Genomic DNA, 18,048 nt, shown 5'->3' on the forward strand with positions numbered 1-18,048 from the left:
AGACCGGTGGGGGCGGACAAAATCCCGGACGCGTTTTGAGCTCCAGAGTCGCTAAATGGGACTCGAACCGAACGTGTGACCCCACCAATGGATTCCTCGTTCGGAGAGCAATCCATTGGTGGGGTCACACGTTCGGTTCGAGGCCCATTCAGCGACTCTGGAGCTCAAAACGCGTCTGGAGTTTTGGCCGCCTCCACCGGTCTTCTGGCCCACTGTGCGCGGCGCAGCGCTGCGCCGCGCCACGGACAAGTTTGGTCAACTCGAACCGTTTGGGGGCGGCAGGGCGGCGCGGCACTCGGCCTGGCCACTGCCGGACTTCCCGTGGGGCATTGAAATAAAACGGCAACGGGCGCCAGGCCGCGCCGCCGCGCCGCTGCGCCGCGCCTGCTGGAGTGGCTTTCAGGCAATTTCAGTAATTGTCTCGTAGTGTCGCGGCGTGGCTGCGGCGCGTGCGGTGTAATGCCCGCATTCGCGGCAGTGTTGCCACACGAGCAGGCGAAAATTCCCGCGACGCACCGAAGGGGTTGCCAACCTCAGCCTATCGCGGCGAGGCTACTCCCGGGGCTCCCGGTAGTCCACCGCGCCGACGGCGGGGCGCCCAGAGGACGCGTCCTTGACGGTGGTGTTGTTGGGGCTGCTGGTGGACCCTCCAGGACGTCCCTGCTGGCCGCGCGGCGCCGAGGGTGTTTGAACAGGCGCCACGGGTACCGAGGATGAAGTCGTGCTGGGGGCGGGGGCGGGGGTGGTGCCGAGGAAGGGGTCGGGGGCGGGCGGCGGCGGGAAGCCCGGGGGCGGCGGCGTGCGGTACGCCCCCCAGTCCTGCTTGATGAGGTCCGCCGCCATCTCGGCCACCATGGTGACGACGGCCTCGAGCAGGGAGGCGGGCGCGGCGGGCACGACGGACGCGTCGGCGACCCTCAGCCCGGACGTGCCGCGCACCCGCAAGCGGGCGTCCACCACACTGTCCGCGTCCACGCCCATCTTGCACGTGCCGACCTGCAACAGGGGGCAGTCCGGGCCAGTCACCACCCAGCGCACACAAAGGACTGGGTCCGGATTCGGGGCAGGCGCGGTCCAAGGGTACCGCACAGTGGCCCAGAAGACCGGTGGAGGCGGCCAAAACCCCGGACGCGTTTTGAGCTGCAGAGTCGCTGAATGGGACTCGAACCGAACGTGTGACCCCACGTCCGGTTCGAGCCCTGTTTAGCGACTTTGGAGCTCAAAACGCGTTGAGAGTTTTGCCCGCTGCGGACTCACCATGTTGTGGCCCAGCACGGTGTACGTCTTGAGCTGGCACTCCCAGTAGGCCGTGGTGGCGAAGGCGTGCTCCTCGCAGCCCGGCGTGGGTGTGCTCACGAGGCGCGCGCCGTGCCGCCGCAGCGGCGGGCTGTCGCCGAGGTGCAGCGCCACGCGCACGCCCTCCAGCGCCACGGCCACGTCGCGCGCGTGCGTCAGGAAGCCGGGCTGCAGCAGGGGCGCGGCCATGGGGTCCTTGGAGCGGAGCAGCACTCTGCCGCGCGACGCGGGCCGCAGCACTGCAAGTCGAAAAACACATCAAACACGTACCAGCAGGCGTGGAGAAATTTGTTGACTTCAGCGTCCAGCAGTGTCAACCCATCACTGTAAGTCCAGGTAAGTAGTCATTGGTTCGGACATTTTTCATGCCCTACCTAATGTGCCGCGTCTGGAAAAAAAATATCTAGGAAGATAGCCAGCCAGGATTTGAACCCAGGCCTGGGCGAAGGATCCGGCCCCGGCTCACCTGGCTGATGACGGCAGATTTCCCCCAGCTCGGGGCTCCGGATTGACTTGGCCTCTCCCTCCCAGTGGACCGGCCTGGACCGGCCCGACGACCCCATAATGGAGCCATGCGCTTAGCGCCCTGTTCCGCCCAGCATCGCCCTGGAGGCTGGAGCAGGCTGGAGCCGCCTGGCCGCCAGTACACTGCAGTGCTGCCACGCCACTGGGCGAAAATTCCCACGGTGCATCGCCAGGGTTGCCAACCTCAGCCTGCCTCTCCGGCAAAGTACACGCGAGACGCTGCCAGGCAGGCTGAGGTTGGCAACGACACTTGTGAGATTTTGTGTATACGTGTGTGGCAACACTGCCGCAGTGTACTGGTGAGGTCTCCACTTCCGGTGTGTTCCTTCCCGACGAGAACTCATTCCGAGCTTCGGCCGTTTCACGCCCCACTTCCGGGGAGGCAATAGGGCGATGACGATCGCTCGGCCTGCTCGTCGTCTAGACCGTGTCCGGAACCGTGGAACTACCTGGAACTACCTGGCGGGGCGGCAGCCAGCCAAGGGGTGTACCTGCCCGCCTGCCGGCCTGCCTGCCCGCCTGCATCCCGAATGGTGTCGTTGAGCGGAATGTTCGCCGAACGTCCATAAATTTGGGGAGATTGCCTCGGTAATGGGGCCGGCTCGAGTGAGCCGTCACCATGCGGAGGCATCGGCGGGAAACGCGGGAAAAACAAAGAAAGAGTGGCAGCCCAACCTGATTTGATTAACCTGGTCAAAGCGCCCGACATCATTTTTCGGCCAGTTTCTCTGCGGCAGCCCAAGCTCTAATCAAGAGCAATTTTTCAAGAAGTCGCAACGTAACCTAGCCTTAACTCTGCTTTTTGCCCAACTTAGACAAACCGAGATACCGACTTCGCGACCAATTTAGCGACTCTGGAGCTCAAAACGCGTCCAGAGTTTCGGCCGCCCCCACCGGTCTTCTGGCCCACCGTGAATCGCGTTGTAACGTTGGCAGCACGGGCGCCTTTTATTGCGCCTTGCTACATCTCCAAAACACACGGCGCGACGCGCGGCGCGGCTCGACACGGCCCGGCCAGGCAGTGGCGCAGGAAACTTTGAGGGCTCTTAATGGTTTACGACAGAATGCGGGGGCGGCGAATGGCGGCGTGCGGAGGAAAGGGGGAGGGGGGGGGGCTCTAGTTACAAGTCTACTAAAGCGTGACGGGCATACATTGGCGCGAGAGCGAGTGAGACACACCGCCACACAACGCGGCGTCACAATAGGGTACTTTCGTAGAATCCTGAACCGGAAGCAAGCAGACCAGCAGACGCCGAATTGGCCGGAAACTAACCTCTCTTCGGATCCAAAACTATAGCCGAGCTGTACAAATATTGCTCGCGAAACACATATGCACTGCAAACAAGTATCAAACGACTGTTTATGTTCAAGTGTGGCCGATACCTTTGACGAACGTCTCTTTCCCATGTCAAGTTTGGATCTACTTCCGCCAAGATGGCGTCTGTGTGCTTCCGGTTCAGGGATCTACGAAAGTACCCTATGGGAACGGTTCGCGCCGAATTTAAACTTTGCCAGATTGATTGGATTTGGCGCGAAATTGGGCGGATTTACACCGAGTTGTGGAGCAGGCGTCTTGCAATGTTACTTGGTGTGTTTCCAAGAGCAGTATTTTTAGTTGCAACCGCGGTAAGTCGCAATCTTTTTTGAAGAAAAAATGACAAGTTGCCTGCTGCGTCCTTCCCAGCGGCGCTGCACTGTGGGTGGTCCATTCTGCGTCCTCCCGGCGCACAGTGGGCCAGAAGACCGGTGGGGGCGGCCAAAACCCTAGACGCGTTTTGAGCTCCAGAGTCCCTAAATGGGCCTAGAACCGAACGTGTGACCCCACCAATGGATTGCTCTCCGAACGAGGAATCCATTGGTGGGGTCACACGTTCGGTTCGAGTCCCATTCAGCGACTCTGGAGCTCAAAACGCGTCTAGAGTTTTGGCCGCCTCCGCCGGCCTTCTGGCCCACTGTGCGGCGGCGGAAGTCGCGTCCACGGTTCAAACCAAACAAGTTGCAAACAAGTTAAACCGCGGACGGACGCGATGAATTCCGGCCAGTGTTTCCGACTAACTCGATTTGAATGCCGGGGGCTCCGCGGAGATGTCCAGTGTAGCGGGCGTAGCGGGGTGGGGGCAGAAGTCCGGACAGGGTTGCGGAGAAACATGACAAGCTGGCGTTTCAGCGCGCAGCGGTCTGGCCTTCTTCCAGGCATCAGCAAAGCCACGGGATTACGGTATCAGGAGCCTTCCCCCTCCCCTTCCCCCTCCCCGCCCCCTGGAAAGACCAACCGCCAACGCAGAGTTAATTTGTCCATTTACTGGCGGTAAGTAACTCCACAGGTAACGCCTGGCTTCACTCCGCAAGGGAAGCGCGCCGAGCCGAGCCGAGCCCAGTGGAGCCGAAGCTAACTCACGCTCCTACGCACTCGGACGTAAATTCGAGGCCTCCGCTCTGAGGACTGACCTTCGCCGTCGGCAAGCCCGCGGCAGGCAAGTTGGAACGGAACTCACGCCGACAAATTTCAAAACAGGGAACTAGGACGCAAATCCCGCAGCTTTGTCGTGCGAGAGAGAGAGGAATAATATGACGACGGGTAAAAGCGGAGCGAGAGAAGCCGTCTCAGGGTTACGCAGGCGGGGGGGGGGGGGGGGGGGGCAGGTGGGAGGGGAGGGCCTTGACCGCGGCGGCGGGGAGATCAGCCCCAAAGCCACGGCCCGTCAGCGGGAACGCAAATTATTTCCAGACGCTCGTCTCGGGGAATTTCAGCAACCTTGCCCTTTTTGCGCTGCCGCGCTGCCCTCGCCTCGCGCCAGTCGCGCCTCGCGTTGCCAAGGCGACGGTCTGCATCGACGGACGCCTTGACACCCTTTCCGCCGCCAGCCCCGCCCCCGAGACCCCCGCCCCCGAGACCCCCGCCTCCGAGACCCCGCCCCCGAGACCCCCGCCTCCGAGGCCCCCGCCCCCGAGACCCCCCGCCTCCGAGACCCCCGCCCCCGAGACCCCCGCCTCCGAGACCCCCGCCTCCGAGACCCCCGCCCCCGAGACCCCCGCCTCCGAGACCCCCGCCTCCGAGACCCCCGCCCCCGAGACCCCCGCCCCCGAGACCCCCGCCTCCGAGGCCCAGTCTCGGCGCCCGCCTGCCATGCGGCGCGTAGGCAACCCGCTCGCCGGCGCGGCCTGCGCGTCGCCTACCCCAGGGGGGCTCCGTCCGCGCCCCCGCTCTGCGTCGGCGTCCCGGGGACCGTCATCCACGACGATGGCTGACGCAAGCACTCTCGGCGACACAGCCGGCCGGAAGGTCGGAACCGCCGGGACTCGGTTCTGCTCTGCACGGCGCCCAGTGGGCCAGAAGACTGGTGGAGGCGGCCGTAACTCTAGACGCGTTTTGAGCTTCAGAGTCGCTGAACAGGATCTAAACACCCGCGGCTGACTCTCTATGTCAATCAAGACTGGATGCAGGACAATCCAAAGACATTTTAACACAAAATGAATTCAGAGTAACAGAAGTAAAATCAACTCTATAAAGAAAATTTCAGCGAAAGAGGGCACCCCGGCGAACCGGCCCTCTTCCCCGCTGGCTTGGTGAGCCAGTGGTTCCCCCATCTCATCACAGGAGCAACCTCAGAGTTAAACCGCAGTGGCCCCGTCATTGGTCACGTCATCTGTGATGTGGAGGAGTCCTCTCATAGTAGGCCAGGCTGCCACCTTTCCCAGTAGTCGGGTTTCGTTCCCGGCCCCCTTCCCACTCAGGGGCCATGCTACTGGTACTCAGGAGTCTGCGTCACCCTGCCCAGCAGCGGAACCACTGGGCTATGAGAGGCACACTGCACGCCGCCCGATTTTGTATACTTGAACCGCCTTCTTGCGATGCAAGCTTGGTCAAAATATTCTTTGAGGTGCTGGGTATCGAACCCCGGACCCCACAGTCGGGACCTGACGCCTCTGCGCTCTCGGCCACCACGGCCCATGGGTGACGATGTGCGAAGGGGAGGATTTGAAGCCGCTGGTCCGAACCGTGTAGTCAGACAAAAAGAGCGGCAAGCTAGTATTCGATCGCTCGATCCGAGTATAGGATTCAGGGATCTCAACACCTTCGGCCACCGTGGCTCGCCGGGTAAGCCGAGTGGCGCAGCGGGCCCAAACCGCACCGGGAAAGCCACTCCTAAAATGTAAAGAATTGTTGGGAGTCGAACCCTAGCCCTTGAGAATGCGGGTCAACGCATCTGCGCGCTCTGCCGCCGCTGTTTCTATCCAGTATGTCGTAAGTCCCACTACTGGATTCACACTGTGGCATCCCGAGGAAATCATGATCACGCGCAGGGGCTAGGGTTCGACTCCCAACAATTCTTTACATTTTGGGAGTGGCTTTCCCGGTGCGGTTTGGACCCGTTGCGCCACTCGGCTCACCCGGCGAGCCACGGTGGCCGAAGGTGTTGAGATCTCTGAATCCCATACTCGGATCGAGCGATCGAATACTAGCTTGCCGCTCTTTTTGTCTGACTACACGGTTCGGACCAGCGGCTTCAAATCCTCCCCTTCGCACATTGTCACCCATGGGCCGTGGTGGCCGAGAGCGCAGAGGCGTCAGGTCCCGACTGTGGGGTCCGGGGTTCGATACCCAGCACCTCAAAGAATATTTTGACCAAGCTTGCATCGCAAGAAGGCGGTTCAAGTATACAAAATCGGGCGGCGTGCAGTGTGCCTCTCATAGCCCAGTGGTTCCGCTGCTGGGCAGGGTGACGCAGACTCCTGAGTACCAGTAGCATGGCCCCTGAGTGGGAAGGGGGCCGGGAACGAAACCCGACTACTGGGAAAGGTGGCAGCCTGGCCTACTATGAGAGGACTCCTCCACATCACAGATGACGTGACCAATGACGGGGCCACTGCGGTTTAACTCTGAGGTTGCTCCTGTGATGAGATGGGGGAACCACTGGCTCACCAAGCCAGCGGGGAAGAGGGCCGGTTCGCCGGGGTGCCCTCTTTCGCTGAAATTTCCTTTATAGTGTTCATTTTACTTCTGTTACTCTGAATACATTTTGTGTTAAAATGTCTTTGGATTGTCCTGCATCCAGTCTTGATTGACATAGAGAGTGAGCCGCGGGTGTTTAGATCAATTGAGCGCCGCCGAGTTGCTCTCTAGCTGCAGCCTGACCGCGTGGCGGTGTAAGTGGGTCGGACAAAACGGAGGTCGGACAAAGTTTTCAGCCGATTCACGGGCAAGTGAAATTTGGACAGGTCGGACACCCGAACACGTTCGGTTCTAGTCCCATTGAGCGACTCTGGAGCTCAAAACGCGTCTAGAGTTTTGGCCGCCTGCGCCGTCTTCTGGCCCACTGAGGCGGTACTCACCCATGGGCGTGATGGTGAAGGTCTGGTTGCCCTCCAGCGGCGCGAACACGGTGTCGTAGAGCACGGCGCCGAGGCCGTGCACCGCGGCGAGGCCGGGCACCGAGGCCGGCGACGTGGGCGTGAACAGCAGGGCGACGTCGGGGCCGTCCTCGGCGTCACCCTCGGGGTTGTGCCCCGAGCTGAAGAAGCCCGCCGCCTCGCCGCCCAGCAGTGCCGTGAGCGGGCCGGCGCCGTGCCGCAGCCACCGCCACGTGTTGGCCGCCGTGCGCACCTTGGCGTCCACCAGGGACAGCGTCTCGTCCGCGTCCTCCAGCGTCCACACCAGCCCGCCGACGCCCACGTGGTCCTGCAGGTTCAGCCCCACGGACAGGTTCCTCAGCACGGGGATGCCCAGGCTCTGCGTCGAACCAAATACATCTTATAAACAGCAGCAACAACAAAGCACTTGCCTCCCTGTTGGGAACTCGGCAGAGCAGACTGCCCCCTGCAGAGCCCTCCACTTCTCCCGCACAGTGGGCCAGAAGACTCGAGGAGGCGGACAAAACTCCAGACGCGTTTTGAGCTCCAGAGTCGCTAAGCAGGATTCAAACCGAACGTGTGACCCCACCAATGGACTCCTCGTTCGGAGAGCAATCCATTGGTGGGGTCACCCGTTCGGTTCGAGTCCCATTGAGCGACTCTGGAGCTCAAAACGCGTCCGGGGTTTTGGCCGCCCCCACCGGTCTTCTGGCCCACTGTGCAGCGCCCTGCACTCCTCCCCTTGGCCCCTCGCACGGCAGGACTGCTTCTTCAAATCAATCCTCACTGCAGCAACTGCAGGCGACTTGTCTGCGCCGTGCTCGCTCCGCAGCAGTGGCGGTCCGAAGTTTGAGCCTCGGAACTTTGTTCTGGCTGCCGAGGCGTCTGCGCCTTGGTCTGCGCCTTGGGCTGCGCCTGCCTCTGCCTCGTTAAGGAGCGGAACCTTGAGGAGAGGCGTGCAGCTCCGCCGCGCGCCATCGGCAAAAACAGCGGACGCAAGTTTTGATAAAAGTTCTTTTTCACGAGTTTTAAAATTCGCAAAGTGTCGACGGCGTGATTTGCCGACACTAGCGTCGAAAAACAAAACTCGCTCGGATTCCACCGCCACCGCCACCTTTCATCTCGCAAATCAATTTTGCGTCGGATGCCCTGGAGAAAACTTGGGCGGGTAGGGCTGTGCGATACCTCGATATATCGAGGTCGATACGATATCATCCTGATATCGAGGGGTCCGATATTTGTTTTTGAAGCACATCGATATATCGAGGGCTCGATATATCGCGATATCACGATATCACTCGCCTCACGATATGCGTTATCGACTCGATATCTTGCGATATTTCGCTCGATATGCCTAGATATCGCGATATTTATCGATCTCGATTCCCTCGATATCACTATATTCTTCGATATTACTCGATATGTGTCGTGGTGCGACATATCGACCCTTAGTTCGATATAAGGTCAATATCGTATCGCGATACCGAGAAGTGGATATCGCACAGCCCTATGGGCGGGGAGAAAAAAAAGAGTGGTGTGCATGTTATCCCGGCTGGCCGCGGCAGGCGCGAGAAAGGAAAGTTTTCTTGAAAGCCCTCTATCCGCGCGCAGTCTATCCGCGCCTCTATCGCGATCAATACCCAATTACGCGCGATAGAATGGGCCGCGCTCCTTGCGGCGCGGAAAATTGGGAAAATAATAATACTAATGAAAATCTTTCAACACAAGGGGCCGGGCCGCATTGTGCCGCGGGGCTGCGAGGGGCTGCATAGTGGGCCAGAAGACCGGTGGAGGCGGACAAAACTACAGACGCGTTTTGAGCTCCAGAGTCGCTAAATGGGACTCGAACCGAGCGTGTGACCCCACAAATGGATTCCTCGTTCGGAGAGCAACCCATTGGTGGGGTCACACGTTCGGTTCGAGTCCCATTTAGCGACTCGAGCTCAAAACGCGTCCGGGGTTTTGGCCGCCTCCGCAGGTCTTCTGGCCCACCGTGGGCTGGCGTGCAAGCAAACGGCGCCCATTGTTCGCCCGGCCGAGATGAGAGGACGGCACGGCGGGGCGGCCGACCAGGCGAAGGAGAGGAACAGGAACAAGCATACCTGCAGGTGCTGCTCGGGGCCGATGCCGGACAGCATCAGGATCTGGGGGGAGTTGACGGCGCCAGCGGCCAGGATCACCTCCTTGCGCACGCGGTACTGCAGAAGGGCCTGCCGACAACGCTGTGAGTCAGTTTGGGGGAGGGCCGAGGGATAGAAGGAGAGAGAGAGCTCACCTTGTCCGCGGTTCGAACCTCCACGCCGGCGGCGCGCGCGTTGCCCCGCCACAAGACCCTCGTCACAACGCTCCCCGTCTCGACGCGCAGGTTGGGGCGGCCGCGGACCGCCTCGGGCAGGTAGGCCTCGGCCGCGCTGAAGCGGCTGCCGTCGCGCATTGTGGTCTGCAGGACGACAAGAGCGTCGTGAGGCTGCCTCTAGACGCGCTTTGAGCTCCAGAGTCGCTTAACAGGACTCGAACCGAACGTGTGACCCCACCACTGGATTGCTCTCCGAACGAGGAATCCATTAGTGGGGTCACACGTTCGGTTCGTCGAGCCCCATTTAGCGACTCTGGAGCTCAAAACGCGTCTGGAGTTTTGGCCGCCTCCACCGGTCTTCTGGCCCACTGGCGACAGAGCCACCCACCTGCAGCCTGGAGAAGCCGCTGACGGTGCCGTTCTCGCCGTGGTGCACGCGGTAGCCCAGCCAGGCGGCGGCCTCCAGGAAGGCCCTGGACAGCCCGCTGGAGTACGGCGGGTCCGAGACGGGCACCGGGCCGCCCGTGGCTTGCGTGAAGCCCGGCCAGCGGTCGGCGGAGAGCTGGTCCTCGGCCTGGGAACGGTCAGGGTGACGCACAGTGGGCCAGAAGACCGGTGGAGGCGGCCAAAACTCTAGACGCGTTTTGAGCTCCAGAGTCGCTAAATGGGACTTGAACCGAACGTGTGACCCCACCAGTGGATTGCTCTCCGAACAGGGAGGTCACACGTTCGGTTCAAGTCCCATTTAGCGACTCGGGAGCTCAACGCGCGTCTAGAGTTTTGGCCGCCTCGAGCGGCCTTCTGGCCCACCTTCTTGAAGTAGCGCAGCGTCTGGCCCCAGCCCTCGTTCCCGGCGGCGACCCACCGCCGGAAGTCGGCGAACGGCGGCCTGGTGCGCAGCATGTACCCCACGCCGGTGGAGCCGCCCAGCACCCGGCCGCGGGGCGCGGGGCAGCGCCCGCGGCGCAGCCCGCGACAAGAGCCCCTGCGAGCAGGACAAGGGCAAGGGCATGTCGGGGAGACCTGGCCTAATAGACGAGCTAGGCAGGCTGTAGTGTCAGCCCATGGCCCAGAGGCACACATTTTTCTCTCCCGCTGCCGAAGGAGCCTTGCTGATTCCAACTAGTCAGTCTCAGTCTGTCTCTGTCGCACCCACAGGGCGTCCGACGCGGGTGCGACAGAGACAGAGCGACGGAGCGACTCCAGGCGCGGCAGTAAATAACGCGGCCGTCTGTTACACTGTGAATAATGGAGGACGCACTTGTGGGGCTCGCTGGAGTAGGCCCACACCTGGCCGCGCCGCTGCGTCAGCACGTCGGCCACGTGGAAAGGCACCTGCAAAAAACAACAAAAACAATTACAAACTAATTTCCCGTCGTGTTCTCTCTCGGCTCGGCATGCAAGTTTGCGCGCGGCAACGCCTCGGCCACGCCGCTGGAGGTCCAGGGGTCCAAGGACGCCGCGAATTAAAAGTTGGCCGTTTTGTTTGTAACGGTGTGGCGGCGCCCTTGACCGCGTGGCCTCGGCGTGGCCTGGCCGCGTACCTTGCTGCTGCGCTCCTCCTCCCCGCCAGCCTCCACCAGCAACACGGTCCAGGAGGGCTCCTCGGAGAGGCGGCTCGCCAAGGCCGCCCCTGCCGCGCCGCCACCCACCACCACGAAGTCCCACGCCCTGGGCCTGCGCCGCGCCCAGTCCAGCAGCCCGCGCCCCGTCCCCGCCGAGGCCCCCGCCGAGGCCCCCGCCGAGGCCCCCGCCAACTTCGGCGACGTGGCGGGCCCAACACCTGCCTCAACTGTCCGCCCATTGGCTTCTACAACGCCCCCGTCGTTGTCTTGGCGCTCCCCGTCGCTGACGTCATCCTCGTAGCGCGGCGTCGCCTCGTCTTCCTGGTCGTCGCCATCAACTACGGCCTCGAGGTCTTCCTCCTCGTCAACATCCTCTGCTTTTTGGCTCGGCGTCTCCGCCGCCAACCCCTTCACGACGGCGTCCTGGCCATCGTCGAGGCCGTCGTCGTCCTCGTCGACGTCGTGGTCGGCGTGGTGCACTTGCATGGCCGCCGCGACCCCGGCGCCACCGCTATCCTCGTGGTCCAGGCAGTCCTCGCAGTCACCCTCGTCGACGTCGTGGTCGGCGTGGGGCACTTGCGTGGCCGCCGCCAAGCCGCCGCCACTGCCGCCCTCGTCGTCGAGGCCCTCGTCGTCGTCTTCCTCGTCTTCTGCCTCCTCGCCGTCCTCGTCGGACACGGTGGTGTACTCCGTGACCTCCCCCAACGCCCGCTGCCGTCCCTCCCTCCGGGACTGTGTCCGGGAGGTCACGTCGACGGCCTCCCACGCCGCCGGTGGTTCAAACGGCTGCCTCTCTCGGCGCTGCGCGGTCGGGGCACTCAAGGCCGTCGTCGTCGGCGAGGTCGTCGTCTGGTGTTCGTCCCCCGGGCGCGGGGCTTGGCGCGGGGCGGCCGGGTCGCCGGGTACCACATACCGGCCCCGGGGGCCCCGGGGGCCCTGGGGCGAGTGGCGGGCTCGCTGCAGACTCTCCAGATAGCTTTTAAAACTGAGATAGGACAGGCCGTCGGCCGGCGCGGGCGTAGCGGCCCCGGCCCCGGCCGCCCTGGCGCCGACCAGAGGGCCGTATGAAAAATTGAGCACGGCGCCGCACTGCAGGGCGAGCAGGGCGAGCAGGCGAAGCAGACGCCCCCTCATGGTGCACACGCACAGTCACGCACACAGGGGCACCATTCACGCACACAGACACACACACGCGGCGGCACAGTTTGTCACACTTAACCGGCTCACGGACACTTTAACCGCTTGCCCCGTGCGGTCCGCGCGTCCCTCGGCGAAAAGTTTCGCCGGCAGACAGATTCGAACCCGCGATTCAGCGCGGCGCGGGGACTGGACGGCGACCGCGGCCGTACTACGCGGCCGCCGGGCTGGACTGCGCCACCGGCACGCGAACAGGTGTCTGCGTGTGCGAGAGTGCGCGTGTGTGAGTGAGAGAGAATGCATCTTCCCGATACGTCCGGGCAAGCCCGCAGACACTCGGTAGCGCAGATTACCGGGAAATGGTTTGGAGGCACCGCGAAGAAAAGAACGGGGAAACCGATACAGTCGATTTATTTCCCAGCAGTGTGTGTGTTTCTGTCTGTCCGCCTCACAGTGGGCCAGAAGACCGGTGGAGGCGGACAAAACTCTAGACGCGCTTTGAGCTCCAGAGTCGCTAAATGGGACTCGAACCGAACGTGTGACCCCACCAATGGATTGCTCTCCGAATAAGGAACCCATTGGTGGGGTCGCAGGTTCGATTCGAGTCCTATTTAGCGACTCTGGAGCTCAAAACGCGTCTAGAGTTTTGGCCACCTCCACCAGTCTTCTGGCCCACTGTGCGCCTGCTTGTCTGTGCAATCCAACACCGGATGCAGTGAGGGGTGGCTGGACGACGGGGGGTGGGGGTGCAAACAGGCGGCAGCCCTGGAGCTCCCAGACGCTTGCAGCAGACTCCATCGTGTCCAGCGCTTCACCCACAGCCTTATCCCTGGTCGGAGTCGCGCAGATGCATCACGAGGAAGGGAGAGAGAGAGAGAGAGAGAGAGAGAGAGAGAGAGAGAGAGAGAGAGAGAGAGAGAGAGAGAGAGAGAGAGAGAGAGAGCGGGGGAGGTAAGACAAAAGAACCACCCACTGATAATAATGTGGAAACTTTGCGGATTCGCCCGTCGCTCCCTCCGGACTCCGGACTCCAGGCGACTCCAGGCCGCCGGACCCCTCTCCCCCTTGTTGTTATGGCAACGCGGACGTACCACGAGTTGCTCAAGCAATCAAACACCCCCCCTTCCCCCTTCCCCCGCCGCGCCCGACCCGGCGCGCTGGAGAGTCCAGCAGAGCTGCAGGCCGCCAAGACGCAGCCCGGCGCAGCCCGGCCAGAAAGCAAAGGGTTCACAAAGCCGTTAAAACTTTTTCTCGGTTCCGCGACTGGCGTAGCCGGGCGTTGCTGGTGGAGGCGGAGGGGGAGGGGGGGAGGTATTCGCGGCGAAATTTACGCGGCGCGCGAGCGGGGGGAGGGGGTGGCAGTGTTTAGACGCCACCGCCCCGCCCCCCAACCCGCCGCACAGTTTTCAACCTTCGCAGAGCAATTTGTCGGCGCAAGACGGTCCGAGCGCCGTCCAGGCCCTCGTCGCGATGAGCGGACGGCCGACCCTGCCCTGGGCTCCTCGCGCTGCCGGGCCTCCGCAAGGACCTGGGGATCAAAGCCAAGAAGCGTCCGGCTTAGACAACGCCCGGGCCGTCCCCCCGGACCGCCGCCGCGCCGCCCCGCCAAGCCCTCGGTCGTCGCGGCAGCCTTCACGGCCACCAAGACGACGACGGCGGGGCGGCTCGCCAGGGAGACGCCGCCCTCTTTCGCAGTCCGTCCCTGTCAGTCTGTCTGTCTGTCTGTCTGTCTGTCTGTCTGTCTGTCTGTCTGTCTGTCTGTCTGTCTGTCTGTCTGTCTGTCTGTCTGTCTGTCCGTCCGTCTGTCCCTGTTCCTGATGCACGTGCGCTCGTCGCTTTTGACATGGTAATGGTGGCCCCTTCGCATGTCCAGGAGAGGGCCCTGCCGACGGAGGCGAACGCACGCACACATGCACACCGCTACACACACGCACGCACACATGCACACCTACACACACGCACGCACACATACACACACGCGCACACACAGAGCTCCCCATTTTCCTGTTGCTGGCGCGGTGGGGCCCAGGCATTAAGCCAACGTACCTCAGTGACCGCCGTGATAAACCTGGGGGCAGAAACACCATCACTCACCTTACGCCAGCAGGGAGAGGGAGAGAGAAGCGGGAGAGGAAGGGGGCAGAGAGAAGGGGCGGGGGAGATAAGCGGCGAGAGGGGGGGGGGAGCCAACAGCGCCGAGTGCATGTCACGCCGCCCGTGCATGATGACGGCATGCACGTTGGAGAGCAAACTGGTTCAGCAAACAGGGTTGTAGGTTCGAGCGGCGCCTGAGGGACCCAATGAGGCGGAGAGGAGAAAACTAGAGCGGCAGTGGCTTTTCGAACTCGCGATCTCCAGAGTCGCTAACCGGGCCTCGAACCGCACGTGTGACCCCACCAATGGATTGCTCTCCGAACGAGGAATCCATTGATGGGGTCACACGTTCGGTTCGAGTCTTGTTCAGCGACTCTGGAGCTCAAAACGCGTCAAGCGCTTGGTCCACCTCCACCGGTCTTCTGGCCCACTGTGCGACGGAGCGCTGCTGCCGCGGCGGACGCCGTGACGGCAGGCAAGCCCGCCGGACTCGGCAGTGTGCAGGATGCCTGTCTGCCGGGCTGACCCAGCGCAACGAAGCGCGCAGCAGCGTGCCTGTCTCTGTCTCTCTCCGTGCCTAAACAGCTCATCAGAGTGATTAGAGGCACCATTGAGGTGGCACTCTATTTGCAATCGATCTCCTCCCCCCTTCCCCTTCTCCTCCTCCACAACGCACACACCAGCCCGATGGTTTCCACCGCATGGCTGCGCTGCTGAGACAGCCCGGCCCTCGCCCGAGACGGGTACACTGTTAGTCATGTACACGCGCACAAACGAGGTGCAGTGGGCCAGAAGACCGGTGGAGGCGACCAAAACGCGTGTAGAGTTTTTGCCTGCCTCCACCAGTCTTCTGGCCCACTGTGCGACTTGGCCGCATGGCATACCCAAAGGGTGCCCCTAAAGAGTACCCCCAAAGGCAGCCCACGCTGACCAAGAGAGTGGGGAGACCATCGTCTTCACTCTCCGCCATGGTCCCCCTGAGGGTTGGCCGGGGGGGCTGCCACCACACTGTACAGCAGCATGCGTCATGGCGCATGACTGCATGACTGCATTCCGCAGTCTGACAGTCCAACGGGGCTCCGCGGAACTCCACACTCCGCCGTGCTTGAGAGAGAGAGAGAGAGAGAGAGAGAGAGAGAGAGAGAGAGAGAGAGAGAGAGAGAGAGAGAGAGAGAGAGAGAGGGAGAGAAAGAGGGCCCGCCGCGGAACGCGCAACAGCCGTCCCTCTGCTGGAAGAGCGCAACAGCTGTTATTCTTTCTGGAGAAGAGTCTCGGCGCTCTCCATGGCGTGGCTCTGCGTGGCTCGGCGTGGCTCGCGTCTCCGGGCGCCGCGTCGCGCCCCCTGGGCGGCGGGGCGGCGAACCAGGCGACGGGGGTTGACTTGGCGGTCCGGCCGCCAGGGGGCGCCACGGAGCGAGCGCTGCACGCTGCGCGACGCTGCGCCGCGGGCAAGTTCAGGGTCAAGCAAGGTCAATACTCCCGCAACCGTCTGGCTGCTGACTCCGTGCGGTCTCTCTCGCACTCGCGGCGCGGCCCGGTGCGGTGCGAGAGAGACGGAGGCGGAGCGGGCTGAGCGGGCGCGGCGAGGGTGGCGGGGCTCGGAAACAGCATCCCCTCTGGCTGCCTCTGGCGGGGGACCCGAGGCTGCCGCTCTGCCGCTCCGCCGCCCTCCGCCCCGGCTGCCACGCAATACAAAACATTTCCACGCCGGCGTCTCGGAATCTCGGAGCGCAACTCGAAGCAACAACTCCGTGGCCAAAGTTTAGCACGCTTTTCACAGAACAGTCACCTTTCAAGTCGCTTTTTGAAAAAAAAAAATTCAACGAGAGAAAGAGGAAATGAGGAAGACGCGCAGCAGTAGAGCCAGGAAAGAAGACAGTAAAAAGACGACAACAATCATTGAACTTTCATCGACGTCTTAAAATCTCAGAGTAATCAGCGGTTCGAAAAAAAATGGCAAGTGGAATTTGGGCGCGAGAAAGTGGAGCAGAGTGGCGTATTGGTTGATGGATGCTCGTCGTGCCGCCACAATCAACGTGAGGTACTCCAAGTACTCGAGGAGCATGATGAGAGGGCGTCACGTTGCAGCAGGCGTGCTCGGCGTGCTGATTGCCGGCCAAGCAGACAAGCCTCTCAGAGTCCAAGTTCCGCGACTCATGTTCAAATACCCGCATCATACCAAGTTTTTTTTTTTTTCGAAATGAAAAATATTCTTGTTTTCCTTTCTTGTTTTTCCCGCCCATGAGGCCAATTGGATGTTTCAAATTAATTGGCACAGAGACAAGTTCCTTTTCAGCCAAAAGTATTTAGTTTTGGTCACTGTTATTGGTTATTTATTTTAATTATTGGTTGTTTGTTTCGATTATTGGTTATTTATTTTGATTATTGGTCATTGTTTTTTTCATTGTTGTTTATTTATTTTGGTTCATGGCTGTTGCTTTTGGTGATTCGTTATTGCTTTAGGTTACTGGTTACTTTGGCTACTGCGTTCGGTCATGGGCGAGTGTGTTTGGTTATTGGCACGTGTCTTTACATAATGGCAAGTGTGTTTGGGTATTTGTCTAGAGCACCTGCAAGACGGGTGGCGCGCCAAACATTGAAAAGTTCTAGAAGGCGTTCTCGGAAAGGGCCCTTACATAACGGTGACGTAGCGGACGCCGAGGTACTCGAAATGTGGGCATATATACCCAGGTGAGGGACGCCTCAACATTGTCTCCTGCTCAAGCCGGCCGCAACATGAACTCCGCCGTCGCCGTCCTCTGCCTCTGCCTCCTGGCCGCCTCCGCCCAGGCCGGAGTCCAGATCAGCCCCGGGAAGTGCCCCGACGATGTCAAAGTGGTCCAGAACTTCGACGCCCAGGCGGTAGGTTTCAGCAAGAGTGCGCAGCGCGCCTGCAAGTGTCCTCGAATGTCTAACGGCGTCTTTGCTTTCCCTTGCAGTACATGGGCCACTGGTACGAGATCGAGGCCTTCTTCCAGATCTGGGAGCTGGCGGGCAAGTGCTCCACCGCTGACTACGCTCTGAACGAGGACGGCTCGAAGGTCATCGTCAAGAACAACATGAAGTCCCTGTGAGTAAAGCACCGCGGTCAAGCCCGGGTTCGCGCCCCGTTGCCGGTGACTTCATTTTCACTTTTTTTTTCGTTTCCAGCATCGGCTCCGACGTGTCCCAGGAGGGCTACGCTGTGGTCACCAGCACCACCGGCGAGGCTAAGCTCGAAGTGACCTTCGACGTGCCCAGTAAGTGAATAGGTGGACGACAAGCACCCTTGTACTAACTAAGCCGCATTTGCTAATAAACGATTGCTTATCCTCAGTCTTCGGCGAGCGTTCCGCCAACTACCTGGTCCTGGACACCGACTACGAGAACTACTCCCTGGTCTACTCCTGCGCCAACGTGCTCGGCTTCAAGTATGGTGAGTACAGAGTTCCGGCGACATAAACCTCCTCCTCCTCCGCACCCCGGCCGGCTCTCTGATTGGTTGTTCCGTTGGCAGAGTCCGCCTGGATCCTGGGCCGCGAGAAGACCCTGGACGCCGCCTCCAGCGAGAAGGTGGAGGCTGCCATCAAGGCCGCCAAGCTCAAGAGGAAGGCCTTCCGCCCCACCAAGCAGGACTGCTAGGGGGTGACTGCCACCGTCATCGACCATCACCACTAAGCACCACATGGAAATAAACCTCGCTTTGTTTACAAAAACAATCTCTCTTATTGCTTCGGCACGAAATCCACTCCTGAGTTCCCCCACTGCTTTCGAAGCTACTCCGCGCGACAGAGACTTCCCGCG

The 18,048-nt window shown here is 61.4% G+C and overlaps 2 protein-coding genes across 2 annotated transcripts; one reads left to right on the forward strand and one right to left on the reverse strand.

The window, feature by feature from the left end:
- Window positions 1-552: 552 nt before the first annotated feature.
- LOC117644771 (uncharacterized GMC-type oxidoreductase Mb1310-like) lies at window positions 553-16,439 on the reverse strand. Its single transcript, XM_034384387.1, has 9 exons — window positions 16,320-16,439; window positions 10,731-10,804; window positions 10,280-10,454; window positions 9,858-10,043; window positions 9,449-9,613; window positions 9,276-9,383; window positions 7,156-7,552; window positions 1,417-1,535; window positions 553-996 (listed from the first exon to the last, which is right to left on the reverse strand). Exons 1-9 carry the CDS (start codon window positions 16,437-16,439, stop codon window positions 553-555), a joined length of 1,788 nt encoding a protein of 595 aa, XP_034240278.1.
- Window positions 16,440-16,964: 525 nt separating this feature from the next.
- Window positions 16,965-17,954, forward strand: LOC117644534 (apolipoprotein D-like). Its single transcript, XM_034384082.1, has 5 exons — window positions 16,965-17,127; window positions 17,205-17,335; window positions 17,416-17,504; window positions 17,582-17,680; window positions 17,762-17,954. Exons 1-5 carry the CDS (start codon window positions 17,002-17,004, stop codon window positions 17,884-17,886), a joined length of 570 nt encoding a protein of 189 aa, XP_034239973.1. The 5' UTR covers window positions 16,965-17,001; the 3' UTR covers window positions 17,887-17,954.
- The last annotated feature ends 94 nt before the right edge of the window (window positions 17,955-18,048 follow it).

This window comes from Thrips palmi, unplaced genomic scaffold (genome assembly GCF_012932325.1).
Source record: "Thrips palmi isolate BJ-2018 unplaced genomic scaffold, TpBJ-2018v1 HiC_scaffold_18, whole genome shotgun sequence".
Lineage (NCBI taxonomy): Eukaryota > Metazoa > Arthropoda > Insecta > Thysanoptera > Thripidae > Thrips > Thrips palmi.